Source organism: Calliphora vicina, chromosome 1, assembly GCF_958450345.1.
Source record: "Calliphora vicina chromosome 1, idCalVici1.1, whole genome shotgun sequence".
NCBI lineage: Eukaryota > Metazoa > Arthropoda > Insecta > Diptera > Calliphoridae > Calliphora > Calliphora vicina.
Genome location: NC_088780.1, coordinates 10,513,256 through 10,539,893, shown reverse-complemented (window position 1 = coordinate 10,539,893; position 26,638 = coordinate 10,513,256). Strand labels below are relative to the sequence as shown.

The 26,638-nt window shown below is 25.8% G+C and overlaps 1 protein-coding gene across 1 annotated transcript in view; it reads right to left on the bottom strand.

Moving 5' to 3' along the window:
- The window catches only part of LOC135963912 (IDLSRF-like peptide), a 105,159-nt gene extending 84,053 nt beyond the window's left edge, over positions 1-21,106 (bottom strand). The window contains exon 1 of the mRNA XM_065515919.1: positions 20,906-21,106. Within this exon, the coding sequence (XP_065371991.1) occupies positions 20,906-21,029 (124 nt within the window). The 5' untranslated portion in view covers positions 21,030-21,106. The remainder of the gene's footprint in view (positions 1-20,905) is intronic.
- Positions 21,107-26,638: the final 5,532 nt, after the last annotated feature.

Here is a 26,638-nt window from a genome sequence, read left to right as displayed (position 1 = left end):
CGGTTCTTATAGAAAATATTGAAATAAGAACCGGTTCTTATAGAATATTATGAAATAAGAACCGGTTCTTATAGAATATTATGAAATAAGAACCGGTTCTTACAGAATATATTGAAATAAGAACCGGATCTTATAGAAAATATTGAAATCGAAAACGGTTCTTATAGCAAATATTGAAATAAGAACCGGTTCTTATAGAAAATATTGAAATAAGAACCGGTTCTTATAGAAAATATTGAAATAAGAACCGGTTCTTATAGAAAATATTGAAATAAGAACCGGTTCTCTTAGAAAATATTGAAATAAGAACCGGTTCTTACAGAAAATATTGAAATAAGAACCGGTTCTTATAGAAAATGTGTAAGTAAGAACCGGTTTTTGTAGAATATAGTGAAATAAGAACCGGTTCTTATAGAAAATATTTAAATAAGAACCGGTTCTAATAGAAAATATTGAAATAAGAACCGGTTCTTATAGAAAATATTGAAATAAGAACCGGTTCTTATAGAAAATATTGAAATAAGAACCGGTTCTTATTGAAAATATTTATGAAGAACCGGTTTTTGTAGAATATTGTGAAATAAGAACCGGTTCTTATAGAAAATATTGTAATAAGAACCGGTTCTTATAGAAAATATTGAAATAAGAACCGGTTCTTATAGAAAATATTGAAATAAGAACCGGTTCTTATAGAAAATATTAAAATAAGAACCGGTTTTTACAGAAAATATTGAAATAAGAACCGGTTCTTATAGAAAATATTGAAATAAGAAACGGTTCTTATAGAAAATATTGAAATAAGAACCGGTTCTTATAGAAAATATTGAAATAAGAAACTGTTCTTATAGAAAATATTGAAATAAGAACCGGTTTTTATAGAAAATATTGAAATAAGAACCGGTTCTTATAGAAAATATTGAAATAAGAACCGGTTCTTATAGAAAATATTGAAGTAAGAACCGGTTCTTATAGAAAATATTGAAGTAAGAACCGGTTCTTATAGAAAATATTTAAGTATGAACCGGTTCTTATAGAAAATATTTAAGTATGAACCGGGTTTTGTAGAATATAGTTCTTATAGAAAATAGTGAAACAAGAACCGGTTCTCATTAAAAATATTTAAATAAGAACCGGTTTTTTTTAGAAAATAGTGGAAAAAGAAATGGTTCGTATAGGAAATATTTAAATAATAACCGGAGCTTAAAGAAAATATTGAAGTAAGAACCTGGTTTTATTGAAAATAGTGAAATAAGAAACCGTTCTTGCAGATAATAGTGAAATAAGAACCGGTTCTTGTAGAAAATAATAAATTAAGAATCGGTTCTTATAGAAATTAAGAATCGTAAATTAAGAATCGGTTCTTAAAGGAAAATATTAAAATAAAAACCGGTTCTTATAGAAACTATTAAAATAAGTATTGGTTTTTGTAGAAAATAGAGAAAAAAGGAACGGTTCTTACAGAAAATAATGAAATAAAAGCAGGTTGTTACAAAAAAAAAATAAATAAAAACTTGTTTCACAGAAATTAGTGAAATGATAACCGAATCATTTAGTAAATATTGAAAAAAGAAACGGTTCATTTGGAAAGTAACGAAATTTCACCAATAATTTTACAATCACCAAAATTTGTTTTCACCCAAAGTAATTTTTTTTGTTTTTGTTTAAAAATTCATATTGGTTACATTAGTTATAAATACAATTCCAATTAAGACATTGAAATAAGTACTGTCATACTTGCATGTGTCGAGTGTATCCATTATTACCTTAATTATCGTAATACCTGTCACAACATAACAGTTTGGCTGGTTAAATTATGGGTTTAAGCCTGTCACAAAACAAATACAAAAAATTGATAATAAAAACCTTAATGAATGTTTGTTAAATGGAAAGCCCATTTAAACAATTTATGTATGACCAGCATATGTAACAACAAATGAGTACATTTGTGTACATAAATTAATAACCAAAATATTTATGAAACAATTACAATTGTTTAACCAAAAGGTTAAATGCAATTAAAAATAATCAAGGAGAATTATTTGTTTTCCCCTCTGTTTGGTTTTAATTATCAAAAAAGTATGTGACTTACAATCATATAAATATTTCCCATAACCAAACTTATGTTTTACACCCACTTTATATTTTTTTTTTTGGAAAATTATTTTTGTATGATGATCGAATTTTGTTTTTTCCTTCTTTCCTTTTAAATCACGTACTTTTTGCGTTTTGTCTTCACCCTTAGATTCATAGTTGCCACAAAATTTATGGTTTCAGTTGCTTTTTTCTGGTTTAACAAACTGCTCATGGTAAATCACATTTTTATGTTCAACATGAATCTACATGTTTTCTCTGGCTTTGCTATTTCTTTAGTATTTTTTCCACTTTTTTTTATGGCAGATTTAATAAATTATTAGTTGAGGTTACATTGTCAAAATAGTGAAATGAAATTTGCCGTACCATATACAGAATTTACATCATAGTAGGTTTTTTTTCGATTCACAGAATCTGTAGTATAAACTTATTCCTATAAATTTCCTTTAGAAGTGACAAAATAAGGTCATCTAGTTTGGTGCAAAAAAAAAACAACATAAATTTGTTTAAAAATATACCTTGAGAGAGAAAATATGCATAAATTTTAAACGAAAAATTCCACAAAAATAAAAATTGTATACACTTAAGTAAAAGACACCTGAAATTATGCAATATTTTTTAATATATATTTATTTAAATATTATAGAGGCAAAAAAACCCAAGGAGTTAAGTAGAGTTAGATTCTAAAGGAAATTTTAAAAACTTTAAGCAAGAAAGGATGAAAAACATATATTAACAAGGTTTGAATGAAGCATACATAACAGTTTAACTTATGCAATACATTTTGTGAGGAAAATAAAACCAAATATAAGAAAACACTGTAATGTATGCTACAAAATATTGTATTTACATATTGTAAAAGTTTTATATAATAGTTTAGTACTTATAAAAAATTAAGGCAGTAAATTAACTTTTTAAATACTTAATTGTAGTAAATACTTATTCAAAACCCCATTTTCACAAATGTGTAGTAATTTTTTAACAGTTTTCATACAAAAATTGAAATGGGACTAAATCATGAAAACAAATTTTGGTGAAAATCTAGATAAATATCACTATTTTCGTTCATATAGAAAATAGAAATTTTTCAAGATCTAAATTGCAAAAAACTATAAAAAATTCGAAATAAATTTCTTTAAAGCTGCCTAAAAGTATGCTTTAGTTTATAATAATTTAATAGTTTATGGGACAAAACACTTAATTCCTTTAGTTTTTTCTTACTAACTTATATCGACCTACCTAAACGGTATTAGGAATCACTCCTAGGAAGTTCATATGTTCAAGAAAGTTGTTTATTGAGATCTTTGGTACATTTTTGTAGTTAATTGTTTCCTTGAATTTTGAACGGTTTGCTACCTATGGACCTGAACAGGGGAAATAAGGTAAAAAATCTAATTTTTTTAAGTTTTTTTTTGCGATTTTGATCTTGAAGATTAAGTTTTTTTGATTTTAAATGTTCACAATTTTTGTTCTCTATGACAAGGGCTAAATTTTTTTATTTTATTTTTTTTTAAATTTCGAAATAAATTTTTTTAAAGCTGCCTAAAAGTATGCTTTAGTTTATAATAATTTAATAGTTTATGGAACAAAACACTTAATTCCTTTAGTTTTTTCTTACTAACTTATATCGACCTACCTAAACGGTCTTAAGAATCACTCCTAGGAAGTTCATATGTTCTAGAAAGTTGTTTATTGGGATCTTAGGTATATTTTTGTAGTTGATTGTTTCCTTGAATTTTGAACGGTTTGCTACCTATGGACCTGAACAGCGGAAAAATGCAAAAAAAAATTTAAGTTTTTTTTTCCATATTGATCTTGAATATAAAGTTTTTTTGTTTTTAAATTTTCACAATTTTTGTTCTCTATGACAAGGGCTACAACTTTGCCTCAGAGTGTAACTCAAAATTCTGAACTGTTTGCAAGATATGAGCTGTTTGCAAGATTGGGGGCCCATGCAAAAAAGTACATGACTTTGGGCAAAACTGGGAGACACGGGCCCAGTTAATGCAAATATATTATACAATTTATAGATAACACCGTAAAGTATGCTATAAAAAAAAACTAAACCTTTTCCCTTTAATGTTTTACTGCTTCAGAATATCTAAAGCGAAGCAGTAAATTAACTTCAAATTACTTTCTTTAGCATAACAAAATATGGCCTGCAATTATAATAATAAACTTTGTCTCTGGCCCTAAATATGTAGTACTTAATTTCATATAAATTATTATATTTAATAAATTATTTCAAATAGATTTTTCTTGTAAGATAAAAACAACAACATAAATTGCTTAATATAAAGGTTCTAAAAACAATTTGGCTCAAAAGGAAAACAGGCAAAAAAGAAGTAAAAAAGTTTCAATAAAAATAATATTTAGTTGTACAAATGATTGAAAATCAATAAATTTACCAAAATAATACATGTGTGTGTGTGTTATTATTTCCAAGTGTGTGTGAGTGTTATTTATGTATAAATGAATTTTACACATGTGCTTATTTTTTTCTTTTGTTTTTTTTTTGTAAAAGAAAAAGAAAAATATATATAATTTATATGAAGTTGGTTATTAACCACGACACATGAGGTTTTTCAACCACATACAGGCGTGTTCAGTTACATTCACACATAAATTTTCTTGAAATGCATGTAGACATTCTCACACACAGATAAATAACACGTTCATACATTCATATATATATATTTCAACTATATCAATTTGTATGGCTATAACAAATGTTATTTATCAGAATCCTTGGAAATACGTTAAAATCTACTATAAATACTGGTTATTTAAGAAGGGAAGGTTAACTTATAGAAAAATAAAGATTTTTAAGAAAACAGCAAAAAATTAAAAATTAAGTTTTCTACCAACCTAAAAATATGCAACAGTTGTTACCTTATAAAGATATGCAATACTTTTAATACTTAAACTATATATTTTTAACTAGAAATGTTTGTTTTAAAGCTTTTTTGTTGTTTTCTCTTTAAGAAATATTTAAGAAATTTATAAATTTTCTTTTTCTATTCTTCCAAAAATATTTCTTATTCTTATTTATTTTAAAACTTTGGTGGCCTTCCCCTTATTCATAAAAAAATATTTTGTAAATCAATATGGCTTGTAATTTGTTATACAAACAACATGCAATTAAATTCTATAATTATATATACACAAAAACGAAATGCTTTAAATTTCTTTAAGGAAAATGAAATAGTTTTTTAAACAGATTTGTAAGTAATAAAAAGAAATACAAAACATTTAAATAAATACAGAATTTCGATAAAACTTCCAAACATTCTGAGAATAATTAAAAGTTAATATTAAAACACAGATCACTATGAATTTGTATATGTATTATACAAAGAATATCTTGTTTCTACGAATTACACTGAATTAACATGAAAAGAGAGCAGACATCACTGTTAAATCTTTAAAGTTTATATTTTTGTTTAAATAAAATGATTTCCTTACATTATCGATTATTAATTCAATATTTTGCAAAGGAACTAAGTATTTCTATGTTTTCTAAAATAAATAATCTGCTAAAATTGATTCTATAACAACCGATTGTATTTTTAATTTGTCATAAGAAGCAATTGATTTTTTTTAAATTTTATATAAAAACCGGTTCTTTTTATACTCTTCACCATGAGTGGCAAGGGTATATATAATATTGTCATTTCGTTTGTAATTTCTACATTTTTCATTTGCGACCCCATACAGTATATATATTCTGAATCGTTATAGATAGCGGAGTCGATATATTTTCTTTAAGAATCGTTTATTTTTAAAATTATTCTATAAGAACCGGTTCTGTTATCAATATCCTCAAGATTTTATATACATATTATCTTTAGGAACCGGTTCTTTTTTGAATATTTTCTTTAGGAACCGGTTCTTTTTTGAATATTTCTTTAAGAACCAGTATTTTTCAATATTTTCTAGAAGAACAGATTTTTTTATATTATCTATTAGAACCGGTTCTTAATTCAATATTTTCTATAAGTACCGGTTCTTATTTCAATATTATCTATAAGAACCGGTTCTTATTTCAATATTTTCTATAAGAACCGGTTCTTATTTCAATATTATCTATAAGAACCGGTTCTTATTTACATATTTTCTATAAGATCCGGTTCTTATTTCAATATTTCTATAAGAACCGGTTCTTATTTCAATATTTCTATAAGAAACGGTTCTTATTTCAATATTTTCTATAAGAACCGGTTCTTATTTCAATATTTTCTATAAGAACCGGTTCTTATTTCAATATTTTCTGTAAGAACCGGTTCTTATTTCAATATTAACTATAAGAACCGGTTATTATTTCAATATTTTCTATAAGAACCGCTTCTTATTTCAATATTTTCTATAAGAACCGGTTCTTATTTCAATATTTTCTATAAGAACCGTTTCTTATTTCAATATTATCTATAAGAACCGGTTCTTATTTCAATATTTTCTATAAGAACCGCTTCTTATTTCAATATTTTCTATAAGAACCGGTTCTTATTACAATATTATCATTAAGAACCGGTTCTTGTTTCAATATTATCTATAAGAACCGGTTCTTATTTTAACATTATTTATAAGAACCGGTTCTTATTTCAATATTATTTATAAGAACCGGTTCTTATTTCAACATTTTCTATAAGAACCGGTTCTTATTTCAACATTTTCTATAAGAACCGGTTCTTATTTCAATATTATCTATAAGAACCGGTTCTTATTTCAATATTATTTATAAGAACCGGTTCTTATTGCAATATTGAGATAAGAACCGGTTCTTATTTCAATATTATCTATAAGAACCGGTTCTTATTTACATATTTTCTATAAGAACCGGTTCTTATTTCAATATTTCTATAAGAACCGGTTCTTATTTCAATATTTCTATAAGAAACGGTTCTTATTTCAATATTTTCTATAAGAACCGGTTCTTATTTCAATATTTTCTATAAGAACCGCTTCTTATTTCAATATTTTCTATAAGAACCGGTTCTTATTTCAATATTTTCTATAAGAACCGTTTCTTATTTCAATATTATCTATAAGAAATGGTTCTTATTTCAATACTTTCTATAAGAACCGGTTCTTATTTCCATATTTTCTATAAGAACCGGTTCTTATTACAATATTATCTTTAAGAACCGGTTCTTGTTTCAATATTATCTATAAGAACCGGTTCTTATTTCAACATTATTTATAAGAACCGGTTCTTATTTCAATATTATTTATAAGAACCGGTTCTTATTTCAACATTTTCTATAAGAACCGGTTCTTATTTCAACATTTTCTATAAGAACCGGTTCTTATTTCAATATTATCTATAAGAACCGGTTCTTATTTCAATATTATTTATAAGAACCGGTTCTTATTGCAATATTGAAATAAGAACCGGTTCTTATTTCAATATTATCTATAAGAACCGGTTCTTATTTCAATATTATCTATAAGAACCGGTTCTTATTTCAATATTATCTTATTTATAATTTCTATAAGAACCGGTTCTTATTTCAATAATTTCTATAAGAACCGGTTCTTATTTCAATATTTTCTATAAGAATTGGTTTTTATTTCAATATTTTCTATAAGAACCGGTTTTTGTTTCAATATTATCTATAAGAACTGGTTTTTATTTCAATATTATCTATAAGAACCGGTTCTAATTTCAATATTTTCTATAAGAACCGGTTCTTATTTCAATATTTTCTATAAGAACCGGTTATTATTTCAATAATTTCTATAAGAACCGGTTCTTAATTCAATAATTTCTATAAGAACCGGTTCTTATTTCAATAATTTTTATAAGAACCGGTTCCTATTTCAATAATTTTTATAAGAACCGGTTCCTATTTCAATATTATCTATAAGAACCGGTTCTTATTTCAATATTATTTATAAGAACCGGTTCTTATTTCAATATTTTCTATAAGAACCTTTTCTTATTTCAATATTTTCTATCAGAACCGGTTTTTACTTCAATATATTCTATATTTCAATATTGTCTATAGAAACCGGATCTTATTTCAATAATTTCTATAAGAACCGGATCTTATTTCAATAATTTCTATAAGAAACGGTTCTTATTTCAATATTATCTATAAGAACCGGTTCTTATTTCAATATTTTCTATAAGAACCGGTTCTTATTTCTATACTTTCTATAAGAACCGGTTCATAGTTTAATATTTTCTTAAAGAATTGGGTCTGTTTTTAATATTTTCTTAAAGTTTTCTATAAATATCAGTACTTTTTGAAATATTCGTTTTTAAATCGGTTCTTATTTTTATGGCTTCTAAATATTTTCTAAAATAACAGGTGCTGTTGTCAATATTCTTTTCGATATTTTCTTAAGGAACCGGTTGTTTTTTTATATTTTTTATACGAAACGGTTTGGCTTTCAATATTTTCTTTAATAACTATTTTTTTATCAATATTGTTTATAAGAACCATTTTTTTTTAAATTAATTATTTGAATATTTTCTACAAAAAAAGTTTTGTCAGAATTTTCTATAAGAACCGGTCCATTTTTCAATATCTTTTTTTAAAACCGTTACTTATATCAATTTTGTTTTCTTATTTGAACGCTAAACTGCTGTTTTTAATACAATCCATTCGTTCAATTTTATCCTCAAATGAATCTCAGCTGAAAACAAATTGTCCAAATTAAAATCACATTTGACCTTTCGATTTGAAATACGCTAGAACAACGTTTAATTTAACTTTATTAAAGTGGTTAACTTTCCAGCTGGCATACGCAAGCAATTTATTTAAATATGAAAGGATTTTTAGCTGAATTCCCATAACAATTTTTATAAAAGAAAATACTTTTTATTTAGCAACCAAATAATAATAATGCTTATTATTATAACGCTGACATAGACACACATATCTAAACAACATGACCTAATTTTTGTTTGTGAAAAGAAAAATGTAATCATTATACTTATTACGATTACGATTCCAATTGCGATTACGTTTACAGAAAAAAAAGAATTGTTGTTTATTTATTTTTTATATTTCTTTCGAAAGAATTGAAATCATAAACTCCATGTTAAAGCCCCAAATGAGGTTTATTTTGCTGGTAACAGCAGCAACCAACCAACAACCAAGCAAACAGCTGCATACGTTTGACGTTAATCTAGTATTTATGTATTCTAGGAAACAGCTGGGTGTTATAAATATTTAAAGTTTTGCTTAATAACAACAAAATTCGTTAAAATACACAAAAATACTATGGACAAATTGTGTAGTATATTTTTGGGAGAACTAGAATTTACATTTATTTAAACTTAACTGTAAGTGGAGAACAAACAATTCTATATAAATTTTTAAATCGATATTGTTGAAAATTTTGCTATTGTTTGTTCGCTGTAGTACTTATATGTAAGGAAATCCAAACACAGATTATTTTGTGTGCTTTCGTTTTTAACCCAAAGATTAAACGTAAAATTGTAGATACATATTGTGATCGAAAATATGTTTTATAAATGTACAACAATAATAAATTTTGTAGATTATAGCAAATGTTTAAAATCAGCACACCAACACGTAATTCCATTAAAATGCAATTTTTTGTTTTGCTTGGCTTGGCTTTTCAGCAGTAATTTTTGTTTTTGCTATAGTCGCCCCTTTATTGTTGTTTTTGGTACATTGGTTTATTGCGGCTAAAAAAAGTGCTAACGAAAAATTGCCAGATTTCCGTTTCCGCTGGTTGTTGTTGCTGCTGCTGCTATTTTTACTGGTAACTGACTGTTGGAGTAGTTGTTGCAGTAATAATGGCAGTAAGTTTAAATATTTACGTGAGCACAGTTTTGGGAGTTTCATTGAAGTGGAAACAGAAGTTCAAAAAAAAAAATGCACTGAGAGAAATCCAGGAATACAAATATACAAAAAAATTTCGTAGAATTTTTATAAGTATATCTGAAATAAAAAAGGGATCTCCATTGCAAGGAGGTAACAATGTTAAGTATTCCAAATTTGTACTATTTCGCTTTATTTAATTTCAAATTTTTTAAGTGTACTTTACATTCACTTGCACATTTTTTATCCTTAAATTTTTAACTATAAAATTTATAGTTTTGCGCGTATTTTAAAAACTGTTGCATTTTCCATTAAAAATGTACAACTAAAACATAGGATAATAAAATTCTGTTGATTTTTTTCTGTACTATTCAGCGAAGAGTGCAAAACTTGAGGCTAGTTGTAAAAACTCTTGGTTTACAGGTATAATTTGGATACACAAAAGGTCACTGAGTGACTTTATTAGGGTGCAATGAACCCTTGATGAAGATGCACTTGAAATACCAGATGAGAAAGAAATTTATTATAAATTTCTAAAATAAAATTCAATTCAGGTTTTGTAATATTACCAGTTAAAAAAAATTTTAAAAAATGTTTGCTATTTTGATTCCATACATATTTTTAAAATCCATATTAATTAATTTCAAAAAATAAAGATATTAAAGGTGGGAGCAGTTTTAAAAAGGTGGGAAGAGCTGTAATAATGTTAAGGAAATGTTTGAAATTTTAATTTATTACTGATTGCAAACATAGGTTTTAAATAATTTAAAAAAATAAGCAATATTAAAGGTGGGAACAGTTTTCAAAAAGTGGGAAAAGTTAAAAAAAAAGTTGAGGAAATGTTTGGAATTTAAATTTCTTACAAATTGCACGAACTAGTTTTCAATAATTTTGAGAAATTGCCAAAATTAAAGGTGGGAACAGTTTTAAAAAAGTGGGGATAGTTATAAAAAGTTTGAGGAAATGTCTACAATTTTAATTCCCTACAAACCTCTGAAATAAATTTTCAATAATTTTGAAAAATTGCCAAAGTTAAAGATAGGAACAGTTTCAAAAATATGGGAAGAGTTATAAAAATGTTGGGAAATGTTTGCAATTTTATTTCCTTACAAACCTGTAAAATAAAATTTCAATAATTTTGAGAAATTGCCAAAATAAAAGGTGGGAACAGTTTTTAAAAAGTGGGAATAGTTATAAAAAGGTTGAGGAAATGTCTACAATTTTAATTCCCTACAAACCTCTGAAATAAATTTTCAATAATTTTGAAAAATTGCCAAAGTTAAAGTTAGGAACAGTTTCAAAAATATGGGAAGAGTTATAAGAAAGTTAAGAAATGTTTGCAATTTTAATTCCTTACAAAACTGTAAAATAAAATTGCAATAATTTTGAGAAATTGTCAAAATTAAAGGTGGGAACAGTTTTTAAAAAGTGAGAAGAATTGTCAAAATGTTCCAAAAAAATGTAATTACAATCCTTACAGGTTTCTGGCAATACATTTTCAGTCGTTTTGAAAAATAACCAATATTAAGAGTGGGAACAGTTTTAATAAAGTTGAAAGAGTAGTAAAAAGTTTGAGAAAATGTTTGCAATTTTTATTGCTTCCAGATTACTAAATAAATTTGTATTAATTTGTAAAAATCAAAATAGTGTGAAGTGTTTTTAAAAACTGGGAAGAGTTTGAAAAAGGTAATGAAATGGTTTTCTTCCATTAAACAAGTTGAACAAATCTTTTCTATACGTTTCTAACATCAAATGTTCCAATTTTTAGAAATAATTAATAATACATATGGGAATAGTTTCTTAAATATAGGAAGACTTGTATATAGGTTGAGTAAATAATTTAAAATTTAATTTAATAGAAATTTTATATATAAAATTCGAAAAAATTTAAACGCCGACAATATTAAATGTGGGAAGATTTTGTATATTTAGAAAGTAACAATAAAAATTATGGGAATAGTTTTGCAAAGGTTGAAAAAATAATTGAAATTTCATATTACTTCAAATCTTGTGTTAAAAAATAGAAATTTCAAAAATAATTATTATAGGAATTCACTCCTATAAGATTCGGTCTGTTTAAGCTTTAGCTTGTTCAATATTCAATAAAACTGTGCTAAAATCGAATCAATCAAAACTAGTTCGTATTTTTTATTATTAAAGGAAACATATCTAAGATACTGCCCTGGGATGTTTGGCTGAACAAATTTTGAATTGAGAATCATTTTACACTTTTTCTAAAAAAAAAACATTTTAGTCATAAGTATAGAAAAAGTAAAAGAACAAAATAATTCTACTTTATTGAAAAATTCTGGAAAAAATTTAATTTGGATGATTATGATGTCGAAAGGAAAAAAAATTGAAAATTCCAAAAAAAAAAACATTTGCCATTTTAAATAATTTTTTAAATTCTTTTAAATTGTTAACAATGCTAAGATTTTTCTTAAAAAGTTTCTTTAAATTCGTCTCACATGTGCGTAACTTAATAGCCTACTATATTTAGAATTCCAATTACTTCTATCATTTCTTTATCTAACAATTTTATGGCCCCAAAAAACCAAACACAATCATACGTATCGTTACTCCTCACCATCTCCACCTGTAAAATACCATAGCAATCAAATTGCCTGACCCTACAACTCCCAGCCTTCCTTTTTGTTTTTTTTAACTAAGCAACGTCACTTTGTGTGTCTTGTAGTTTGGAAATAAATTCGTGTTTAATAATCTTTCACCTATTTGCCCATAAAATTTTATTATTTTTTCACCAACAATTTAACTTTAATACACTGGAGGTTATAAACAAAAAAAATAAAAAAATAAAGAAAGAAAATAGAAAAGTACGACTTTTGTTTAACTGTATGAATGTATATGAATTTATTTATTCATTTTTTTGTTTATTTTGTAAACAAAACAAAGTACATGATGGTACATTTACATTTACCTTAGCTGAAGCGCCTAAAAGTATGCTAACATGAATTTCCTTACCTAACTTATAAAACATGTTTAGTATTACTAAATAAATTCCGTTTATATGCTCTTTTTACTTTATATTTTCATTAAATTCTTGTGCAACTCCCCAAGGACAAGGGGCAAAACTTTGTTTTCCTCCACATTTCCACCCCCTTTTTCTAAGTTTTATATATTTTGTTTTATATTAAATGACATTAAATAGCTGTATGTGTCTATTAGTTGTGCTTTCTCTTTGGGTAAATACCTTGTAATTAAAACGGTTTAGCTGTTTTCTATCTGTATGAGAGCGGAATAATGAAAGAGAGTTTGTTTACATTAGTTACAGAACGTGATGTAAATTATAAAAAAAAACACAAACTTTTCGACAACTCATAATATTCCTTTGCCAGCTAAATGATATATGAATGAAAAGATAAAAACTTTATTTTAATAGATTTTTCCTTAAAACCAAGAACATGTATGACTGAATAATATAAGCAAAAGGTCATTTAAAGTTTAGTTTTTTTTATATAAAATTCTCATCACACATTTTGTTAGATATATAATATAATCTTTTATAGAATGTGTGATAACGACTGCCATTAACTTAATTAGATTTGTTTGCTGTTTTTTTAATGATTTTAGTTTTAAATTTCGTGGTTAACTTTTAGAGATTATTATCAACCGGAGACAGTTTAAAATTCAAATGTTATCGCTGAATTGGGGATAATAATCGAAAATAAGCTTATGCAGAGGCAAATTGTAGGAAATTGTTTGAATGAAAGTAAGTTATAGGAGAAATAACAACAAACTTTAAGTTCAGGAAAAAGATTTCAAAATGTCTTGCAAGATAATGTAATGTTAATAATAAAAATTTTATAATTAATTGGAAACACAGTGCAACACTAAAAAATAACCCTATACGGACCCCACTAATAGCATTTTATGGGCCCCCAAAGATTTGGGCCCTCGGTGTCATTTTTGCAAAAAAAGTGATCATTTTCTCAGGCTCATATCTTGCAAACAGTTCGGAATTTTGATTTACTCTCTGAGGCAAAATTATAGCCCTTGTCATAAAGAACAAAAATTGTGAATATATAAAATCAAAAAAACTTCATCTTCAAGATTAAAATCGCAAAAAACTTTAAAAATTTCGAAATAATTTTTTTTAAAGCTGCCTAAAAGTATGCTTTAGTTTATAATAATTTAATAGTTTATGGCCCAAAACACTTAGTTCCTTTAGTTTCTTCTTGCTACCTAAACGGTGTTAAGAATCATTCCTAGGAAGTTCATATGTTCTAGAAAGTTGTTTACTGAGATCTTAGGTACATTTTTGTAATTGATTGTTTCCTTGAATTTTGAACGGTTTGCTACCTATGGATCTGAACAGGGGAAAAAATGTAAAAAAAATCGATTTTTTTAAAGTTTTTTGCGATTTTGATCTTTAAATGTTCACAGTTTTAATGCTTTATGACAAGGGCTACAACTTTGCCTCAGAGAGTAAATCAAAATTCCGAACTGTTTGCAAGATATGAACCTGAGAAATTTTTTTAATTTTTTTGCAAAAATGAGACCGAGGCCCAACATCTTTGGGGGCCCATAAAAAAGTGCATGACTTTGGGCAAAACTGGGAGACACGGGTTTTTTTTTGTCTTTTATTACATAGCAGTGTCCGTATATGGTTATATTTCCATGAAATTAATAGAAATTGAGAATTTAAATTTGCTTTGCTATTAAAGAACATGGACAAACATTAAATTTAGTTTCTCTTTTGTAAACATTTAAAGTAAAATATTTTCTTCATCAAAGTTATGTCTTCTGCAAATATAACAATTAATTTTTCGCTTCTTTGTTTCCTTAAAGCTACAGGTTATTTTTTTTTGGCTCGACAAGGGATTAAAATCTGTAACTTGTTTTTGTCCTGGGTTTTTTTCGTATTTTTAAAATTCTTTGCATATTCTTGATGTTTGTCTTTGCTTATCTTTTTTTTTTTGTGTTTTGCAGAGTTCTTTTGAATATTTAAATCTACATTGTGTCAATGACTGTGCCCTAGTTAAATAAATGTTACATACAAAAATATAGTTATACATTTTAGCTACTATTACTATTCGTGTACATCATATGGGTATTTTAACCCAGATATGCCGACTGTACTACATATGTAGTTCTTGTTTACAGGATACGTCACGTTTATCAAAATACCATTTTTTTTTTGTTCACATACTTAGTACTCACCAATATCTCATTGGAGATTGTGTGATCGCATTATTTTTTGCTACTATTTTTGAGTTATTGAATTTTTAATTTGTGATATTTTCAAATTGCCCATATTCAGTCATTATGGACATATCTCGTTTATACGGAAAGTAAAATTTTGTACATTTACAAGTGAATAAATACTATATTTTTTGGAATTTATATTTATGAAGAGTAGCTTGATTGTTATATGCATGAATGTTTCATTATTGCGTTTTAGTTTTGTTGTTGTGACCCCTCTATATTGGACGACTTAAAAAAACACTTTTTTCAATAAATTTTTAAAAAACTATATTTGCAATGTTTTTTATTTCTCATTTGCTTCCAAAATAATTGGGGTATTCACATGGTCTGCTATTAGTCATATTGTCATAATGTCCTAATATATTATAATAGTTGTTATTGTGTTTTAAACATTGTTCAAATAGTGCTATTAGTTTAGAACTTTTTTGTTCGAAACACAACAAAAATTTGTTTAAACTATCATAATATATTAGGACATTATGACAATATGACCAAATAGTAGACCGTGTGAATACCCCAAATATAAAAGTACTTTTAAAATGATTAAGCTCAAGCAGTCGACATATCTGGGTTAAGTTAAACCAAAATTTGTAAAATCTTTGAGAATTTGCTGTTTATAGTAAAATTTTGAAATATCCCAAAATTTGGTATTTATGGGAAAAATTTCGAAAATTTTCTATTTTCCATTAATTTGCTTAATTATAGGATAAATAGTAATTTTAACAAGAATTTGCTTTTCATAGGTAATTTCCCGAAAATTTGGTATTTACCATAAATTTCTCCAGAATTTGCTTTGGATGTTAAATTTCTCTAGAGAATATCTTTGATAGTAAATTTATCGAAATTTAGAATTAGCTCTTAATAGTGAGATTCTCGATCAATTGCCAATTATACTAAATTGTTCTAGTTTTTGCTTTTGATATTAAATTTCTCGAGAATTAATTTTTGATGGTAAATTTTTCGAGATTTAGCTCTTGATTAGTAAGATTCACGAGTAATTAGCTATTTATAGTAAATTTCTAGAGAATTTTCTTTGGATGATAAATAAATATAAAATTTTCGATTCTCGACAAATTTACTATCAAAATCAAATTCTCTAGAATGTAGCCGTCAAGAGAAAAATACAAGAAATTTACTATGAAGAGCACATTTTTGATGAATATCAAATTCTAGTGAATTATTTTCACATGAAGATATTCGAGAAATTCTATAAAAATTTACTTACAAAAGCATATTCTAGAGAAATTTACTATCAATTTAAAATTCTTAGGAAATTTGCTATCAAGGGAATTCTCGAGGAATATTCTATCAAGAGTATTCTCTTGAGAATTTTTTTGAAAAGAACATATTCGAGAAATTCTAGTTAAACAGAAAATTCTCGAGAAACAAAAGCATATTCTAGAGAAATTTACTATGAAAAGCAATTTACTATCAAGATGCAAATTCTCGAGAAATATTTGATAATAACGAAATTCTCGAAAATTTTTGTCAACTGAAAATATTCGAGAAATTCTCGAAAAAATTTACTAACAAGCATAATCTATAGAAATTTACTATCAAGAATAAATTCTCTAGAAACTTTTGAGAAATACAAATTTCTCGAGAATTTTTTTCAAAAGCAAATATTCGAGAAATTTTCTACAAACAGAAAATTCTTGAGAAATTTACTAACGAAAGCATATTCTATATAAATTTACTATGAAAAGCAAAATCTCGACAAATTCTTTAGATAGTTACTATCAAGAAAAAATTCTGGAGAAATTTTTGATAAATACAAAATTCTCGAGGGTTTTTTTTTCAAAAGAAAATATTCGAGAAATTTTCTACAAACTGAAAATTCTCGAAAAATTTACTAGCAAAAGCATATTCCAGAGAAATTTACTATGAAAAGCAAAATCACGACAAATTCTTTAGATAGTTACTATCAAGAAAAAATTCTGGAGAAATTTTTGATAAATACAAAATTGTCGAGGGTTTTTTTTTCAAAAGAAAATATTCGAGAAATTCTCGAAAAATTTAATAACAAAATCATATACTCGAGAAATTTACTATGAAAAAAAATTATTGATTTTCTTTTAATAGGAAATTTCTCTAGAATTTGGTATTTAATAGTAAATTTCTCGAAAATTAGCTATTTAGCAAATTTGCGTTTAATAACAAATTTCTCGATAATTTGGTATTTTATACTAATTTTATCGAGAATTTGTAATTTTCTCGAAAATTTTGTATTTAAAGTAAATTTTGCCATAAGGTGTCTACATTTCGTAGTGAAGGAAATAAATGCCCAATGAATAACCCATTTTTAATTTGAGATCTGTATATTTTTTTTTGCTGTTTTCCACTTGAAGCTCTTTTTTAAAGGCCAAATATTTACAAGTAATGCATAATTTATCATACTTTTGTTGTCCCAACACCATGACCCTCATACTCATCTGCGTCATTCCCCCTCCCCCCAACTCCCCAGACATTAGCCGTGTTAAAGCTATCCCAATGAAGTTGTAGGCCTTCACAAGACACTGCATAAATATATTCAAACATTACAGGCAGAGTATTTACAAGTAAATAAAAAGAGACAGAAAAATATGTTTATAGTTTGTTTAACAAATTACACTACCAAGGACTACTTGGCTGGCAAGGAGGGTGTTAAATGATGATGACTAAAGTATTGTTTTACTTCCTGCTACTGTTCGTTGCTCTGTTAAGGCATATTAAGAAAATAGGAAGAAATATATAAAATAAATTCATGTCATTACTGTATCGGAAGTGTACATGAGGGAGGGAGGGAGGTAAGATGGACAGGAAAAGTGGGTGGTTGTGGATTGAATGAAATGCTTTAATAAGTGTGAGAATCCAGGATATTTAAGAATGTTATTATAACCATTGACCTTATGCTTTGCTTTCTCCTCTCTCTCTCTTTCTTATCCTTGATTACCAATACATTATTACTGATGGATAAATGTCCTGCTGTACATTTTTGTTTGTGTTTGTTAGTATTAAATATAAATATATTTCAGTTTGCATGGTCATTAATTGTCTTGGATTAATTGACTGTTGCCGTTTGCGGGGCCAATCAATCGTTTCAGTGTGAAAAGTAAGACAACGACAACAATCTGTTAACAGTTAAATGAAATATTATATTTCATATTGTTACAATTGGCCATCAATAATTTATTACACGTTCTTTTGTTTAATCAACATTTATTTTTTTTTTACATAAATAATATCACTTTTGAAAGGGAATATATATTTCATCACGTTCTTTTGCTGTTGGTTTTTTCACCAAACTAAATAAATATGATAAATTATGCCAGGAAATGAAAAAAAATGTTTAGGCTTTTACGTGTTTAGTAGGGGGAGAGGGTAATCAAAGTAAAATTCTCGAGAAATTTTTGATAAATTCAAAATTTTCGACATTTGTTTTTTATTTTAATTTTCGAGAAATTCTCGATAAAAAGCTAATTCTCGAAAAATTTACTAACAAAAGCATATTCTTTAGAAATTTACAACGAAAAGCTAATTCACGAGTAATTTACTATCAAGACTAAGTTCTCGAGAATTCTTTCAAAAGAAAATGTTTGAGAAATTCTCGATAAACAGCTAATTCTCGAAAAAGTTACTAATAAAAGCATATTCTCTAGAAATTTACAACGAAAAGCAAATTCACGAGTAATTTACTATCAAGATCAAGTTCTCGAGAATTCTTTCAAAAGAAAATGTTTGAGAAATTCTCGATAAACAGAAAATTCTCCAAAAATTTTCTAACAAAAGAAATTTCTCGAGAAATTTACTATCAAGATAAAATTCTCGACATATTTTTGATAAATACGAAATTCTCGAGAATTTTTTTCAAAGCAAAATATTTGAGAAATTCTCTATGAACAGCAATTTCTCGAAAAATTTACTAACAAAGGCATTTTCTTGGGAAATTAGTAAATTCTCTAAAAACTATTTAGAAAGTTAATATCAATAGCAAATACTCGAGAAATTTACTATCAAGGGAAAATTCTCGAAAAAATTTTGAGAAAAACCAAATTCTCGAGAATTTTTTTCAAAGGAAAAATTTACTAACAAAGGAATTTTCTTGGGAAATTTGTAAATTCTCCAAAAAAAAATATCAAGAGGAAATCCTCGAGAAATTTACTATCAAGAACTAATTCTCGAAAATTTTTTTCAAAAGAAAATATTCGAGAAATTATCGATAATTAGCTATTTCTCGAAAATTTACTAACACAAGGCTACTATACGAAAGCTAATTATGGACAAATTCTTTAAAAATTTACTATCAAGATCAAATTCTCGAGAAATTTTTGAGAAATATCAAATTCTCGAGAATTATTCCAAAAGAAAATATTCGAGAAATTTTCGATAAACAGAAAATTCGAGAAATTTTCGATAAACAGAAAATTCTTCAGAAATTTACTAACAAAAGCATATTCGAGAGAAATTTACTATGAAAAGCAAAATACGAAATTTTCGAGAATTTTTTTTAAAAGAAAATATTCGAGAAATTCTCGAAAAAATTTATTAACAAGTATATTCTAGAGAAATTACTATCAATAGCAAATTCTCTAGAAACGTTTGAGAAATACCAAATTTTCGAGAATTTTTTTCAAAAGAAAACATTCGAGAAATTTTCTACAAACAGAAAATTTTGGAGAAGTTTACTAACAAAAGCATATTCCAGAGAAATTTACTATGAAAAGCAAAATCTCGATAAATAGCAAATTCTCGAAAAATGTTTGAGAAACATTTGAGAAATACCAAATTTTCGAGAATTTTTTTCAAAAGAAAATATTCGAAAAATTCTCGAAAAATTTTCTAACAAAAGCATATTCTAGATAAATTTACTATGAAAATTCTCGACAAATTCTTTAGAAAGTTACTATCAAGAGCAAAATCTCGAAAAATGTTTGAGAAATACCAAATTCTGGAGAATTTTTCCAAAAGAAAATATTCGAGAAATTCTCCAAAAATAATATAAGCATATTGTCGAGAAATTTATTATGAAAAAAAATTCTGGAAAAAATTTTGATAAATACCAAATTCTTGAGAATTTTTTTCACAATACATTATTAGAGAAATTCTCGATAAACAAAAAATTCTAGAAAAATTTACTAACAAAAGTATATTCTAGAGAAATTTGCCATGAAAAGCAAATTCTCGAGAAATTTTTGATAAATACCAATTTCTCGAAAATTTTATTTTAATGAAAATTATTCGAGAAATTCCCTATAAAATTTACTATCAAGAGGAAATTCTAGATACATTTTTGAGAAATACCAAATTCTCGAGAATTTTTTCAAATGAAAATATACGAGAAATTCTCGCTAAACAGCAAATTCTCGAAAAATTTACTAACAAAAGCATATTTTCTAGAAATTTTCAACAAAAAATAAATTCACAAGAAATTTACTATCAAGAGCAGATTCTCGAGACTTTTTTCAAAAGAAAATTTTTGAGAAATTTTCGATCAACAGAAAATTCTCTAACAAAAGCAAATTCTTGAATAATTTACGTTCAAGAACAGATTGTCAAGAAATTGTCTGTAAATAGCTAAATTTTAAGATTTTTCCTTTTAAAAAATAATAGCAGTTTTAGTCTTCTAATTTTTTGATTTCCTTTACCTTTAGTCTCATTGGCCATACCCTTTCTTAATTTCATTTAAACAAAATTGTTCCTTAACCCTTATCATTTTAATGTCATATTATTGACATTTTCTTTTTATATTACAATAAAAATCATTTTTCCCAAAATACTTAAATTTAATCAACAACAAAATATTTACTTACCACTTCTTTTCTGCACCATATTGTGACCGTACAGACGACTTAAATCGATGGCTTTGACATTGACCACAAACAGCATAATGGCTATAACAAGTGGCCAGGTTAAACGCCACATCAGCAACGACATGTTGTTGAATTAAAGTCCTTTAACACAATAATTAATTTTACTTCCCAAAAAAAAAAAGAAATAAAGCGTAAATTTCAATTCAAAGGAAAAAAGTGTCTGGCTGCTTTGTTATTTACGTTTTTTTTGCACTTCACTTAAATAAAGTACTGTTTTACACTTGACTTAAGTCTGTTAGTAGTTGGGTTCGAGAAAAAAAGGAAAATATTAAACTAAAATAAAATATCTCGTTATGTTTTTGCTCTTGCTAAATTGTGTTCAATTATTGGGTTTCTTGTTTATGTTTTTTTTGTTTCTTTTTACTCTAACACCCTCTCAAATGGAAGCATTACTGGTGTCATTAACAGTTTAAAACACTCACACACTTGCTCTCTCCAATACGTTATAAAGAGATTAGTGTTGGTGTTGCTTTTTTCACACAATATCCGTTTCCTTGCTTTAGCTCTTAAGTAATTTATTTATACTTGCAATTGTTCAAAATTTTTAAAATTTAAGTTTATCCTCTATTGTTGTATGAATTTTCTCATTTATTACTTTGTTTTTAAAATATTTTAATTTGTAAAATAAACTTTTTCGGTATTTTTTTTTCTTGTTTTGTTTTAAATAAATAATGTAGAAATTTTGTGCTAAAATAAATTGTATATGTATGATATGTTTGGATACAATTGGTTGCTTGATTAATTCGTAGTTACATTGTTATTACATGTTGTTTTAATTCTGTAAAGAAAAGTAAAGTAAAGAAAGTTAGATAAATGTGATAGGAAATCAATAAATTCTGAAAACTTATAACTTGTAATAAAAGAGTGTATATTTTCTTTAATCGCAATCGGAAACCAATTGCTGAGTTTATTAACAGACAATATTATTTAATAAAATCTAACGAAATTATAACTTTCATTGAACATTATTTTTAAATTAAATGTTTTCGGAACGAACCCTTCAAACCCTTAGTTTTTGATTACCAAACCCTTTAAGTATACAATCACGAAATATATGTACAAATGTATTATAAAGTTACTATATAAATCAAATATTGGGAAAATTTATTACAAACAGCAAAAAAAATATTTTTTATAAACCTTATTATAGTTAAAAACAATTTTTACTACAGCAATTGAAATTTAATTACTATAAATAACTAAAGTATATTTGTCTACAAATAATATGCCACCAACGATTTTATAATCATTTGTTGATTTTCTAAGATTTTAACAAAAATGTAAATATTGTCCATCTTGACGTATGAGTAATATTAATTATGACTTTTTTGATATTTAGCGCTATAACTCGCACAATTTTCAAGCGATTTGAAAAATTTTAAAACTTTTTAAAATAAAACCCTTTATACTTTGTAACGTTAAACTTACTTACAAATTATTTGTTAAATTAATAGAAGAAAATTAAGTTTTTTTATAAAGTTTATGAAAATAAAAATATATATAAATAAAGTTTATTATCATATAAAATAATACCAATTTCTTTGTTTTAAAGTGTTTAGAAAATAATAAGCTTCTCTAAAACATAAAAAAATATATTTGAGATTTTTGTTAAAAATTTTTTAATTTTTTTTATTTTTAAAAAAATACCTTTTTAATATTTTAAACTGAAAATGTATATGTACTAAAATCGCAATTTGTTTGATTCTTTAAATAAAAATAATATTTTTTTAATTTTTACATTTTAGAAAAAATTTAGATTTTGTCCATCTTGACGTATGATTAATATTAATGTTGAGTTTTTATCTATTTAGGGCTGTAACATGTATAATTCTCAAGCGATTTGAATAATTTAAAAACTGTTTAATTTAAAACACCTTAGCATTTATAATCATGATCTTCTTTACAAATTATTTGCTAAATTAATACTAGAAAATTAAGTTTAAACTAAATTAAAGTAACAAATTTGCATACTGTTTTAATTATATAATTTTTTTAAATTATCGATGGTCTTTTTCCATCCTTCGGCCAATGCTCACTTCAAACGAATCAGTTGCATTCGGTACCGGGTTCCTGAGATGGTCTGGTCCGATTTTAGAAGCTCATAAAATACAAAATACAGAGCATTGTATATTTGGTTTTGTCGGATGATCGTAATGGGTCCAAGTACTGATTCATTCATCATTTCGTCTCTCGGCTTCAATTCCTATAGTACCCAATTTCATTGCTTTTGGATGAATATTGCTGCTCGCAAAAGTATTTCCCAATGATTTTGCAAGTTCTTGTTTAGTTTGATAACAATCTTCATGGAGTAATGCTTCCAATTATTGGTCTTCAAACTTTTTTTTGGTTGATAATTATGGCTCATAAATATGGCTCATATAAAACTGGTAATATCTAGAACCTATTTTTGGTTTCTTCTGATTAGTTTAGTTAGTTTGAATACAAAATTTTAAATGTTCTTACTAAAAATATCAACTTAAATAATAAATAAACATATATCATGAACTAAAATTTTATTTTTTGTATTACTTTTGTAGATTTCTGCAAAAATATAAATTTTGTCCATCATGACGTATGATTAATATTAATTATGACTTTTTCAATAATTATGTTTATAACTTCCACAATTTTCAAGGGATTTCAATAACATTTAAACTGTTTTAATTATAACACTTAAGATTTTATTACCATGAACTTATTTTAAAATTATTTATTAAATAAATAGAAGAAAATAATGTTTAAACTTTATTAAAATAAATATTTATAAATGTTTTCCTCATATTAAAAATACAATTTTATTTCACACTTTTGTAAGCCATCATTTAAATTTCTCTCTTATGTATGCATCTGTTACTGTTGTAAATACAAATTTAAAGCATACTTTAGAGAGCAGACATTTAATAAAAACTAAAATATTGTCATAAATGTCAAAGAGCGTTTCATTACTACTTTGTAGAAATATAAAAAAATAAATAATTTTATTGTTGGCAATAAATATTTATGTTCTGTTGTGGAAAGCAAATTATTACAAAAAAAAAGTACTTTTTAAAGAAATATTTACATATTTTTTTTGACAAACAATAAACCCCAAAACAGTAAAACAAGACAAACTCCAAAAAAATTTCCCAGGAAACTTTTTTTTATTAACTACTGTACTTAAGGCCATAGCAGTCAGCATTTGCCATGATACTCCTTGTATTTGTATCATCGACAATCATTCATTAGGTGAATATTACGCAATCAAAAACCAAAGAAGAAAATCTAAGAAAGTCTTAAAGAAAATATATCATAAACGTATAAAACAACCGCCACAAAGCACACAAGGAAAAAAAAGTTAAAAATAAAAGAAATATTTGCATATTTTTAGGCTAAATTTAGAGCATACTTGTACTCACTACACCCAGGCGTATCATACCGGGTTATAAATAATGGTTGCACAGTTACAGAGAAATACAATCAAAGATTTCATACCACAATGATTTTTCTTCTACTTTATGGTATGGCCTTTCTTATATTAGTAAAGTATGAATAACAAGCTAGGAATGCCATAATTTTCTTAGTCTTAATGAAGTGTCTAACCAGCCTTGAATGCCTTTTGGAATTTGCTTTATTTGATCGGCCAGAGGAGAAGCTTATTGTGGTGTGTGTAGCCTACATAAATTTTATTGTTACCAGTTTCCACAAACAAATATGAAATAAAACACAAATTGACATTATTTATGTGTGTTTTCTTGGTCCTGGTCTTTCCAATAATAAATCCAAATAAAATAACAATACCCACAAAAGAATAAAAACAAAACCAACAAAAAAAAATAAATTGAAAATACCTTAAGGCTAGGTTGATTTGCCAACAACACCAACCGTTCCCAGCTCTTAAACAAAATATTTATAAAAATATCTAAAATATTTTTGTTTTTGTTGCTTTAGCAAAATGTTACCTTCTTTTGTATTTCTTTTCATTTTATTACACATCGATTTTTAATCAAATGTAGGTTTTTATGAGCACAATTTATTTATAAGTTAAAGCATACCTTTAGGCATAGTGCAAATACTTGCAAAACAGTAAAAAGTAATAAGTTTTTATGGGGAAATTTTCAAGGTTTTAAAGTAGCATTTAGTCTCACACGCACAAACTCAGCCATATATACAATCACTCAGACGCATTTACATATAAAAGCCATATCATGTATATATTTAAAGCATACTTTTAGGCCGAGCCATAAGCCTATATGGTCCTTTGAGCTTTCCACAATTTAAGCAAGGGGTTTTGTATAGACGTTAATAACAATGCAAAAGAAATGTAAAGTGGTCTTTTGAATTACAGCCATTATTACAAGCTAAACATACTAAAGTAGTTTACAGTTGTAGAATTTAACAAAAAAGGTTTAGGTTTTGTTCATGAAGCAAAACAAAAAGGAGGGAAAAATAAAAAAGCCAATTAAAGGGGTTTAACAAACATTTATTTCAAATATCTTTGTTAAGTTAGGTAAACAAAATTAATGAAAGGTAAAGGGAGAATTAACATTTGGCACATACCTTTCTACATTCTTAAAAATTAAAAAAAATCAGTGGCAAGCTAATGGAAAATAAAGTTCAAAGGTCAAACATGTTTCTAAATGCAAAATCTAATGATTAAACTTTTTAAAAATTAGCTACTTATATTTATTTTTCCAAAGTGCTGCTATTTATAGTACATTTTCCCAAAAATTGCTATATATTAAAATAAATTAAATTTCTAAATATTTATTTTAATAAAATTTAAAGAGAATTTTCTTCTATTTATTTAATAAATAACTTTTTCATAAGTCCATGATTATAAAACTTGAAGAGTTTTAATTAAAATAGTTCAAGTATATTGCAAATCGCTTGTAAATTATGGAAGTTATAGACATAAATAGCAAAAAAAGTCATAATTAATATTAATCATACGTCAAGGTGGTCACAATTTATATTTTTGCAAAAATCTTAGAAAGTATACCAAATATTTAATATGTTTTAAAGGAATTAGTTAAATTAAGGTTTTAGTTTATTATTTGCTTGTTTCCACTATTCTCAATCACTTAAATGACAGCTAAAATGACGTGGTAGACAAAATTTATATTTTTGCAAAAATCATGTCATGGTATATGGTATTTTATGATTTTGGTTTATACCTTTACTAAGAAAACTTCAAATTTAGTATTTGAACTTATAACTTTATAACAAAAATCACAAATGAATTTAAAAAATTTAAATTTTACTTTGAATGTTTTATAAGCTTAAATAAAATTAACAACCTAAAAAAAATAACTAAATTTCATTACCAAAATCACTTGAACTTGTGCCAATTTACTATATTAATGATTAATTGTCTGCCTTAATTTAAATCTAAATCATTTTTTTATCTAAGTTTTAAATTCAACTTCTTGTATTAATTCAATAAATATTTATTGCAAAGTACTCAAAGTTTAATAGTTTGAATAGTTTTTATTAAAACGATTTAAAAATTGTTTAAATCCGATGGAAATTGTGGAAGTTACGGCAGTAAATATTAAAAAAATCATAATTAATATTAATCATACGTCAAGGTGAAACAAATTTATAATTTTTCCAAAATCATAGAAAATATTACAAATGTTAAGGGAGTTTTTATAAAATCGTTTAAATTAAGGTATTTTTAATTAGATTTATAAA